Source organism: Syngnathus floridae, chromosome 9 (genome assembly GCF_059516105.1).
Source record: "Syngnathus floridae isolate MCC-2025c chromosome 9, RoL_Sflo_1.0, whole genome shotgun sequence".
NCBI lineage: Eukaryota > Metazoa > Chordata > Actinopteri > Syngnathiformes > Syngnathidae > Syngnathus > Syngnathus floridae.
The window spans coordinates 5,527,897-5,539,616 of NC_142421.1; the positions used below are offsets into that span (position 1 = coordinate 5,527,897).

At 39.3% G+C, this 11,720-nt stretch overlaps 1 protein-coding gene across 1 annotated transcript; it reads right to left on the minus strand.

Moving 5' to 3' along the window:
• rmdn2 (regulator of microtubule dynamics 2) lies at positions 1-11,720 on the minus strand. Its single transcript, XM_088384363.1, has 11 exons — positions 11,481-11,720; positions 10,587-11,038; positions 6,817-6,997; positions 6,645-6,747; positions 6,337-6,397; positions 3,902-3,977; positions 3,756-3,833; positions 2,635-2,733; positions 2,178-2,231; positions 1,765-1,845; positions 1-1,488 (listed from the first exon to the last, which is right to left on the minus strand). Exons 2-11 carry the CDS (start codon positions 11,027-11,029, stop codon positions 1,408-1,410), a joined length of 1,257 nt encoding a protein of 418 aa, XP_088240489.1. The 5' UTR covers positions 11,030-11,038; positions 11,481-11,720; the 3' UTR covers positions 1-1,407.

An 11,720-nucleotide genomic window follows, 5' to 3' on the forward strand; every position in this document is an offset into this window, starting at 1 on the left:
TCGGTTTCCCAGATTTAATTACACATTCTAGTACCATCCATGATTCAGTTCACACAAGTCTCAACAAATAACAGAATTGCTTTGGCGTAGAAGAGAAGAAAATCACATACATGCAACATCATCTTGCCAGTACAAGTACCTGTGTAAAGCGACAAATTATTTTTTTCCTTTACAAAAGCACTTTTTTAAAAATGATTTTAGACACACAAAGCAAAGATGGAGAATGAAATAAATACATGTCTGACCTGCATCAGGTCTCCATTTTGAGAACAGTTGTCTAGGCAATAAGGAATGATTAAAACAACTATAAAATCAAAGCCCCAACACTCATAATTTATTATTCACTCACAATAACATTCAATTTTTCCGAGTCACACATCCAAGGTTTCTGCTCCAAAGACTAAATATTACCAAACCTGCTGCTAATGGCTCCATTTAACTGCATGGATCATATAAACACATTTCCCCACCACCTTGTGAATTACTGTTTGTCTGGATAAAAAAAAAGATACCGCAAACATAGGTGCTTTTTTGTGCTATAAATTAATGTACATTGTGATTAAAAAAAAAATGGTGCCAGTGAGTATTTATTAGTCCCAAGGACAACAAACGTAGCCCATGTGTCCGTTCTAAAAAGAGCTCACAAGTGATGGGACTCTTGGACTTACTAATGAAAAAAATTAAAACGCAGTAAGAACGTGAACATTTATTTATTCAAATTTAACAAGATATGTTTTTTGGTTACCAAATAGTCTATTTTATTTAAAAATTAAATAGCTTGTGTAGTGCTTTCATGTTGGTACACAGTTTGACCGACCAACACATACATAAAAATAAATGCTAAAAAGTACAACTCACAATTTGGTAGAATCCAGTAAGTTTCTCCCTTCCAATGTGTTCCATGACATGACATTTCTCTATTTCTACTTCAACTGTGCTTTTGTTCTATTTGATGTTGAGGACTTTCCCTTGAGGATGTGGATATTTTGCAAAAGTAAAATACTATGGCCACACGTTGTATTGAGTCAATAATGTCAATCAATGTGTTCATAAAACAACAGCGTGATCATTGCGTATTGGAGCTAATGAATTATGTCAGGTAGGTGCGACGAGTTGAGTGCAGAAAAATAGAGCCAACTATCAGCAAGAACAGGAATTGTCATCATCTGAGCAGTGCCCACAACTCCAACAACAAAATTCGCTTTCTGAAGGAGCGCTGGGAATGGACCAGGACCCAGCCACACCAACCATAGCAATCAACTAATGTTCATCTTCAAGTCAACATTGCCTCAACGGGCCAATTTGCTCCCAGTGACGATGGAATTCAACAACTTGCCTCTCACCGAGAGAACGCTTATGGTCTCAGTGTACTCACTGCACACACAAGTTGCCCAGAAGGAGCAGAAGCTACAGGTCCGATTCATCTTTCGGGTCTAACAGTCCAAGATCCGGGCGGAGAAGTTCAAGCTCTTTCTGTGCGTCTTCATCCTATTAACGGACCGTTTATATTAGTGCATTGCAATATCATACAATAAAGTAAACATAGCTTGCTTTAAATATAAACACATAAAAACTTATTCTGTTTGTTATGTCTGATTTGTACCCTAAAATTCCTTTTTTTTTCCCGACATTCTTTTGACTATTTGGTCAGGTGCTTTTAGTTTTCAGAACCGGACGAGGTCATGGAAAAAGTTAGTAAAGTGCCAGCTCCATATAGAGGTCAAGGGTCAAAGAATTATTATTATTTAATATGATGGTTCCTACCTCTTTTGAAAGCGACTGCATTGACGCAGCAGCCTCACACATCTCCCTTGCCTTCTTCCTGTACCCAATGTCTCTGTAGCACTATCACAGAGAAGAACAAGAGACCTTTACAAAGCCCTAAATATCAATATAGGATATCAAAAAAATATATATTAACGTTACAAACAGGTAGATAATGCTTTGTTTTGTTTGATTTGTCATTGATATTCATTTAGGCTCATGAGAGTAGCTGTAGTTTGCAGTAGAGCATACTGAATGTTCTTTTATAATAGAGTGTCCCTTTCATGGCAGTAAATGAGGTAAACAAAATATTTAGAACACTTCTGATAAGAAATGTGCAGATTGTGCAGATAGTAAAAACAGCACTTTTAAAAATTAAAACTTGCTCAAAAGGAGTCTACAAGATAACAGACCTTTGCAAGAAATACATAGTTGAGTTTGGAATATCTTGGATGGATATCTTCAACCTACAACAGAGAAAATGTGTTCATTTCTGGAGCTCTTTGCACGCTAAACACAAAAGCGTTTTTGGCAGCTTTGCTTCTATGTCGTGGGCTACATGTTATAACAGGGAGCCAGAACTTGATGAGTGAAGATACACAAGACGCAATAAAGAGACACGCAGATATATTAGCCAGAAGCGAAATTCTCCACTATATAAACAATCCAAATGTGAGAACACACACTAAGCCTCTCTAAACACGAAGGGTTTGGCATCTGAGAATTTGGCAAAGGAGAGATTTGGGAGGAACTTGAAGTTGAGCGTTTGTCAAATGGGACACAAGAGCACGTCTTCGTTTGAACATTGAATCTGTTTTCTTCGTTATGTGTATGAGACATTAGTATGAAAGAAAAAAAAAAAAAAAGAACCTTCAGAAAATTCTTCAGTGCGTCTTCAACGGTGGCACTGGGAGGTTCTCCAAATAATGCAGCGGCAACTTTCCTCTCAAGCCAAGATAACTGGGCTACCTGCAAAAGGGACACCAGATATTAATCAAACTCAGGCAATTTCTTGACTTAACTCATGAACGGCTATAAATTTCTAATTTAAAGTTCCAATTTGAACTGTGCTACGATTTAAGAAAAACATTTCTAATCTCTTCTCACACTGCACAATTTAATTCATTGCCTGTTCTAGATCATTGTCAATACAGTAAAATCCAAAAAAGTACAAATGAGGCTTTTGGGAGTATTTTCACAGAAGGTTGACAACACTGGTACCTTCCTACCAGCATATTTTTTTTCCCCCCCTATTTGATTTTTTTTCATCAGACTATGATAATGGCCAGAAGTACATAGTCTGCTTCACACCATTCATCCGAGCCGTCTAATTGCAGGTGTCATATTTCTATGGCGTCATCGCGGAAGCTTTCAAACAGAGGCACTGGTCGAGTGCAAACAGTACATCATTGTGGGACACGTAAACGTGACAGAGAGCCTCTAAAACTCAGACTGTGAAAACATCAGGTGTTATAAAGCGCACTGCTCCTGACTCCTCGCGTGATTAGCAAATGTTGACTTTAATGACAGTGATCTCCCTAATAACCTATTTCCTTCCTGACAGCAAGTCTGACATATTGACTGGAGCAACACTAGAAAAACAACCCATAAAAAAAAAAAAAAGTCCTTTTAAGCCAAGATTGCCCCAAATAAACTGCAATTAGCCGAATGACTGGTTGACTAGACGCTGTGAAAACAATCGGTAGTTGCAGCAACATAAACGTGTGACACAATGTTGAACAGAAGTTGCATGAAAATACGTTCCAGCTCACAATCTGATTTCAAACTAACAATGGGCTGTGTCCTGTCGCCCTCTCCTGAACATCCTTGCGGGGGAAAACAAACAGCGAAGAAAACCCAAACAGTGCCAATGATTAAGGGGAAACGGTGGGCGTGTTTGCAAAGGGAGACGAAAGGTCGGGTCGTCTTTCAAGGCGGAAGCGGCCGTGGATGTGGGGAGAGATGCAGGAGATAGCCTGAGTGTCACATACAGCATAGCACCAGCGGCCCAGCAGGTAGTAAGACAGGGGGTCTTGAGGCTTCAGCTCGATGGCTTTATCCAGATGATCCTGGCACAGAAATGAAAATGCTGAATGTGCAAAGGTTTCACTGGGATGTAGCAACAACGCTCACTTACCTTAAAAATGTAGCCATTCTTGATCTTGTTCTGGACGGTGTCATATTCCGCCATAATTCCACACATAATGGCATACCTGAAATATATAGTTAGTCCAATACTGAATTCAATTAGATTTCTTCATTTTTTGGGTTGCATTTGGGCATTTCATTACACAGGAATTTGGAAAACATTTGATAAAATAAAACATTCTTCCTTTTTTCTGCAGTAATCTCCCCCAAAAAATCATTTGGGGTTGTTTTGAAATCTATATGTCAGAATGAAGCTGAGGGTTTGAAGAAAGGTGAAGGGGGCTGATCAAGGTATTTTCACTGGAAGGCTGCTTTAATCCTGCTGGTACTCTGTCAAACAACACAAAAAACACCTTTTATGTACCATGGTGGTGTTGATGGGAATTGGAATCTGCCACTGAATGAGTCTCGGACTATTTATGTTTTAGCGTTGGGCTGCTGTTTGAGGTAATCACAAAAGTGTCTTTGAATGAAATTTGGAGATGATTTAAAAAGTAAAGCTAGCAGGCTGGAGGACACCTTGCTAAAATGCACAGAAACAAGAAGAGGGAGGGAGAAAATCAAAAGACAACCAGCGCCAAGACTCCAGGGACCAAGAGAATGTGCAGATTAACTGTCTACAAACATTGGTACACAAATTAAAACAGTGTTGCCAAGGCTCCTGAGGGCAGAATCCAATCTTGCCACGGTGAAACTAGGGAGGTGGCAGAAGCTCATGCTTGAAATAAAACCTTGCAGAGGTCAAAGCCACCTTCTCCGTGTCCTCCTGTGGCTTCCCTGCTAATCCGCACGCCTGTATTCTATAACAGAGGCCCCAAAGGTAGGGATCCAACATGGTCTGAATTTGCACACTTCCAAAGTTGGCTTAAGACAGTGGCGAGGTCAAATAGGTCAATTGATATTTTAAAATGAAGGTGCTTTTTGGTCTCGGAGACAAAGTGGGATAAGTGGTCTACATTTCAAAATGTTTCAAAGCAGGTTGACTGATCTGGACGTCAATTGTGGGTTCCGATGACGTAATGACAATTATTATTTATAATTATTGGACACTAATTTCTCAACACATGTCGTTCAAATAAAACACAATGAAAATCAAGGCAGTGGAGCGTATGAGTAGTTATTTTGAGAATGGAACAATTTAGTTCCAGATATTTATAGATCACAGATAGTAATTGAACACACAAAAGAGTGTAAAAAAATAGATGTGTCGAACTGGTTTGACGAAACCGGGTTTGTGCTTAACCCGAGTGGATTTACTGAATGATGTTTTGGTTGAAAGACAAATTTTGGACAGCATCCAGGTGAAGAAGACTTGTTTTGTGATTTTGGACCATTGAGATTGTGATTTTTGATGTAATTACACTAAATAACTTATTGGGGATGTTCAGACCTTTGAAATATCGGATGCAACAAAAGTCAAGGGAAAGTTTCCCAAAAATTCCAACATTCCACCTTTCAGTAGGACAAAAAAATAAATAAAAAATAGCTCCCTCGTAGTTTCAATCACAAAGCAGAAAGTGAAATGTGCCAAATTGTGACACGTCGGGCGTCACATAGAAAAACATGTGACGAGTTTTCTCACGGCATCATTAGACTTTGTAAACAGTTACCTCAGACATAAACTTCCTTGTCACACTACTTGGTAGTGTTCCCAGTTCCTGCCTTCGACCTTATACATTGGTAACAACTGATCTGAGGCGCTGTTTTGCTCCGTTTAAGGATCTAGTAAATTCCATTAAGTGGATGTAGGATTAAAAATTAAGCTTTGGAAAAGCTTTCATTAACTAAACAAACACGGTGTTATACGTCAAATGTTGTAGCACATGACTGACCTAATACTCTTTATGACTGGAGCTTTCAGTTATACACCAAATAATTGAACAATATTAGTAGAAATGTGCTGCAAAAAAACCCACACCAAACAGTTTTCTTCGTGTAAAATACATAAAGGTCATACCAGATTTCAGTAAATGTAAATAGAGTGGGAACGTGCACGATTTCTTGCGTGTCAAGTTTAATGCTTCTTTTAACTCAAGCGCCGACAGTGGATCTCGTCCATTACAGCTGAAGATTCCGTGTAAGATCAGTAGTCAAGTTTTGACATGAGCATCATTTCGGATGAGGAATGTACCAATGAGGCTTGCACAAATACCAACAAGATTTTGAATGCCATTTTGCCACAGCAAGGGGATTTCACAAGCAATCAAAAAAAAAAAAAAACAAGCGCTCCATATTTTGTCTTTGCAAGTTCATTGTGAGAAACGCACATCAAGTGGGGTAAATCAGAAAATATCAAATGATTAAAATAATCCCTAGACTACGACACAAACAAGAGATTTAATGATACATTAAATGTCAGTTTATCAGAGCACGCTCGGGTCAGTTGTGATTGGCTGAAATAGATAAATAATAATAATAACATACCACTGGTGGCTTTCAGCACATGTGGGGTTCAGCGCCACTGCATCCTCACCGACCTTCTTTCCTACAAAAAAAATAAAATAATCATTTTGTTTGCTGGAACCTATCCCAGCTGACTTTGGGTGAGAATTACGGTCCATTATGAACTCTGTACAATTACGTACAATTGCCCAATCTTTACAATTAGTGCCAATTAGAAGAGAATCTGAGGTGAAGTTGGTATTGTGCTATATGAGTGTTTACACAGTGGGTTGGATTCTTGTTTCTTTCTAACTCTAGAAATAAAAGATAAATCTAGAATAAAAGATTACCAGTTTCAGCATGATTCTTCTTTTCTTCAAGCGTGGCGCTGAGGTCATGAACGTCGCTATACGCTCTGATCAGACGCCAAAGAAATTCGGAGCTCTGTCCAAACTAGAAATAGACCAAGATTAAATGAGCGAAAACGTCCCAAACTGGTCATTTCTAGCTAAAGTAACAAACCTCGTCTCGTTGAGTTGATAGGATGTGCAGACTTTCTCTTTTGTCAGCCTCTGTGCCCTGATGCAAAGAGTCAATCCTCTCAAGTAAGCTAGTTAACCTGTCTGTTGTCTCCTCCCTTTCATCCCATTGTTCATCATCACTTTGTTCCTCTTCATCTGAGTCAGTCAGTGCGGTTATGTACCTGTGACAATAGAAGTAGTTTTTGTCAGAGAAGCAAATTGAATATGGCAGCCAGAATGTGGAAATTATTTTTTTTCCACTATGTTTCTATGATTGCTGAGAAGCCAAAACTGGAAATTCATTTTTTATTATAATTGTGGAGCTTGATCACCTAGTCGCGGTGGGGTAATATGATTTCTTGACCGCAATAATAACAAAATGTTTTATTATTATTTTTTTTTTTTACTTTCACCTACAGTGAGTACATTCTCACGCTTCAAGCTGAAACCTAGAAAGCAGTAGTCAAGCGCAATTCTTTCTTAATTGAAGCGTTAGACATGAAAAGACAGACACAAAGTTGGGGAAAAAAATAAATAGAGTTATTAAGATCCATGTGCGTCACTGGTGGTTAAGGGAATATTTGAGGCTATAGGCAACGGTTCTGGAGGCGTGTCAGAGCGGGCTGCCGACACAAACATCAGTGACCCAACAGGTGCCATGCGCCGCAGGCTCCATCCCGACCGACTCCACCCGCGACACACCCCTTCCACCCTTAGTGCTTCCATTACAGGCGTGATACGCCAACATTTAATGAGCACCACAATTGATTAGGTCAACAACATCAATGAAGTTACACTAATGTGCCGACAGCAAAAGTTAACTCTTACCTGCTGTTACATCACGAGCACATTGATTTACCAACGGTATGAAAATATGGCAATAAACCTGCAAATCTCAGAAAAATGCTACTTTGTATACTTGCAAAGGAGCTAATTGTACTATTCATCGACTTTAGCCGTTACTAGGCAATTATATTGTTTGCTGTTGTTGTTGCATAAGAAGTAGGGATGTTCGATACCACATTTTTTTCAAACCGATACCAGTTCAAGTGTAAGACTCTCGACAAACACACGCATGCAAAAATTGCATGGCCACAGGATATGCGCTCAGAGCTACAGGGAGCCCGGGCGACGTGACGAGCCGTCAATGAAGTTTAGCAAATCTCCTTGGTTACTTTGTACAAGCCTGAGTTACCATGTCTACTTTGGTGGGCCTTTTGAGCATGCAGCCTCGCTAATCAGCATGTCGCCACCACTGACAGTGCCAATGAGAACCTTTCATCAGAAACAATTGTTGACAGATTCCACAGGAGCTACTTTCCAACAGATCAGCCGCTGAACTAAAAATCATTGGGTTCTTAGGAAACCTCTTCTCAGGGAATTAATGAGTAAATAATAACAAAAAAAAACATAACTTTTTCATAGACATAGGATGTCATCTATATATTGTAATTTCACTAGCACGTGTGTTTAGGCATTGTAAACATTTGTTCCCAAGATAGGAGGAGGCAGAAGCTGATTTTGAAAGTCATGCATACTTGCAAAAAAATGAAAAAAAGGGCAGAATAAAACAAAAATATAGTGAGACATTACCTTCTCCCCATTTGGCAAAAAAAAAAAAAAAAAATTGCAAACATGAACACATTCTGAGATGTCACACACCAGTGGATGGGGCTGTAAGGCGGAAGACTTTTTACTTAAACCAATAAATTATTTTAGGGCATAAAAATATCCACACCACAGAACAAACATTCCCATGAAAGAAGCTCCACAAAATAAACAAGCAACTCCATTTGCTTGATTTAAAACTTAAGCGTGCTGAGCAGACTTGCCCGTCGCTAGACAATACTTTTTATGCTTAAATCAACAGTTCTCCAATGTCATGAATGCATTTAAAAAAAAAGAAAAAGAAAAGCTGTAATGTTCTTAAGATAAAGTTGCATGACGTGAATGAATGCAGCGGATACTGTTCAAGTTTCTACAAGACACATTTCAATGAAGCCTCTGGCAGCTTGGCACACAGACAGCTTGATGCGTACGTGTGTGTGTGTGTGTGTGTTTTTTAAAATAACATCCAGAGACCTGGATTGCACTCAATAAACTGCATAGAAGAACTATAACTTTACAACAGTTATTATCAAGCTCTGACGTTCGTAAAAAAAATAAATAAATAAAAATTGCTATGCCATCTGGGCTGAATTGGACGCAAGGATAAATTGTGCAACCGGCTTCTTTTGTGTGGAAGCAGCATGATCCCTAAAGGGGTGGAATTTTATCCCTTCACCATTCCCACACACACAAAAATTACAGAGCAGTAGGACAAACTCTTTAATTAAAGGAGACATGGGATTTTGTTAAAAAATACCTAATTTATAGTCATCAAAAAGGCATCAGCTTGATTGGAAAACCACGGGTTAATCTGGATATTTGATTTCTGTTTGTGTTGTTGTAATACAAATGTTCTGAAAGACAAACCATCTCGTGAAGCCAATAACGGCTGGGGAGTAGCTCCTGAGATTTAAGATTTAGTGACACCTACAGGTATGTTTTGATCTCTCTTGGCACTGCTTGCGCAATATTCTCAACGCAGGTCAATTCAGGTTAAGCAAAAGAACATTCAAAAAAAAAAAAAAAAAGCTTTTCCCAGACAGCGAAAAGACTTCAAACCTTGACTCGAGCGATGAGGTGTGATTTCATAAAAATATATTCAAGTGGGCCTGTCCCCCCCCCCAAAAAAAAGAACGAAAAATAAACATCTATTCATGTGACACAAGGTTGCCGTGAGTTCAAGGCATTTGTAAAAGATAAGTGAGTGGACCTTCATTAGCCTTGCTGTTTACGCAAGAATCTAAAACAAATAAGTATACTGAAACCACACGAGCGAGAAGTGGGGCAAACTAGATTTCTTCCACAACAAACCTGCTGGACGACATCTAGCAAAACTAATGCGATTCTTCCTGATGCGTGTTAAGAGCTGGTTAGACTGCATAAACATGCCTAGGAGAGGGAATTTACACTTTACCAATGGCCTTGGCCAAATCCAACACTGTAAACAATGGAGTGTGCAGGAATGTGTGTCAGTATGACATTGAGAACATCTAATACAAGCACTATAAGACCTGTCAAACTTGAACTAATACATCCTCTTATGGTTGGAGAAAATCTGCTGTGAAGTGATTTATTTGGATTATGCACTTTTTTTGCCCCAAATAAGGTAGAAATATTGCAATAATAAATGAGTTTAAATACTAACTGTGCATGTGATGTGTCAACAAGTTTTTTTTTCCCCCATTGAAGATGTGGCAGTGATCATTAAACGGTCTTGGTAATATGTGACTCATTGGTGTTTAAAAAAGGGGGTTGCAGGGTCAAAAGTACAGTTGAAAAGGACTTCAAGGGGGAAAATGTTTTTACTATGTTGAATAATCGTGTTCATTTAAATATATTGTATGTACTTGTTGCTGAACATGTTGCATGTGATCCACTAATATTGCAATTTTTTTCTAAATTGTGCACTCACTCGTGACACTCGCAAAAGGTGTAAAATTGGTGAAGATTGCAATATTTAAAAGAGAATTTCAAACATAATCCTGGTTGGTCATTTCATTCTACAACCATCACAGATTTCTGCAATCTGTAATGCCGTTGACACCACCATAAACACTTTCCTTTTTATTTTTTGTATGTTTTCCTCAAGGTCTGTTGAGACACCCAATCAAAACATCAGGCTCCTCTCAAAGTGTCTGACAAAGACGAGATGTTAATACTTACCCTCCCTCACTTTCCGCTTCTTCAGAACTTCGCCCACCTGCTATGGCCCCAGTGATGCTGCTTCCAGCCCTTTTCCTCCGTGTTGGTGTGGTCCTGTGAAGAGGAGCAGCTCGATGTGCATCTGACCTATGAGGTGCACTCAGCTCTTCGCCAACTTGACCTTGCCGCATCGGTAAGGCATTCTTCAATGCCTTCATTTCGTCTTTCAGCTCTGACACACATTGTAGTAGGGCCTCGAGGCGGTCCAGTACCTCGATCTGGTCCCCGGGTAGACCGGGACTATTCATAAACGGTACAAGTTCATTATTAGTGTGTAGGTAGCGCGCTGGCAATGAGGCCCTTCGTTTCATTTTATAGCCCTGGTAACATGCCACGGCCAAGCCGATGCCAGCCACCCCAGCCAAAGCTCCCAGAATCAGGACTTTGCTGTCTGTTTGGGCCATCCTGAAAGCCTGCACAGAAAGGACATTTTTAAGTTAATACTTTTGGGTGCAGAATCTAGGAAAGGGTCATTTCATTGGCAAGTATGATTGATGCATTAGATATAAAAATGAAATTCTTTATCTGTATTTTGCAGTGAAAACTGGAGGGGGGGGGGGTCTGTCAGAGGGCAAGTACAAGGACAATTTCAAGAGTACAAGAACGCTATGACAATATAAGTGTTATGGTTGTAACAGTAAAACATCACAAGTGCAGTAAATCTAAAGTTGGCAATAAATATTAAACAAGGTCCCAGGTGTATGTTTCACGCTTGCAGCATTATTTTAACCAGTCACACTGAAGAAAAGGAGCATGTTACTAAGCAGACAGCAGCTCAACAAAGCCTGAATAATGCACCTGCACAATCTACAATATCTTTGGTTTGCAAAGATGGAAAAAAAAAAATACACTCACTGCGTTATTTGCTGCAACTGCAATCACGTCGTGTTGCTATTAGCTTCGATTCAGTTCTGTTTTATAATAATACCGTAACACTCTTTTGAACACGCAGCATAATGACATTGGATATTTCAACGCATAACATCTTTTTTCCAAATACAAAACAAATGTCTACATTATTGTTGACGTGGTTGCCGAAGCTTGTTTAGAAGCGGTCTGTCAAGCTACCTTGTGCTTCAAAGAAAAGAGTCCGTG

What these genes read in the sequence shown, in the direction of transcription:
- rmdn2 (XM_088384363.1), bottom strand. Translation starts at nt 11,029, where the DNA reads ATGGCCCAAACAGACAGCAAAGTCCTGATTCTGGGAGCTTTGGCTGGG. An exon ending in GAAGAATCATGCTGAAACTG is followed by an intron (nt 6,398 to 6,644) that starts GTAATCTTTTAT and finishes TTTTTTTTGTAG; the next exon opens with GAAAGAAGGTCGGTGAGGAT. An exon ending in CACTGAAGAATTTTCTGAAG is followed by an intron (nt 2,232 to 2,634) that starts GTTCTTTTTTTT and finishes TCTCTGTTGTAG; the next exon opens with GTTGAAGATATCCATCCAAG.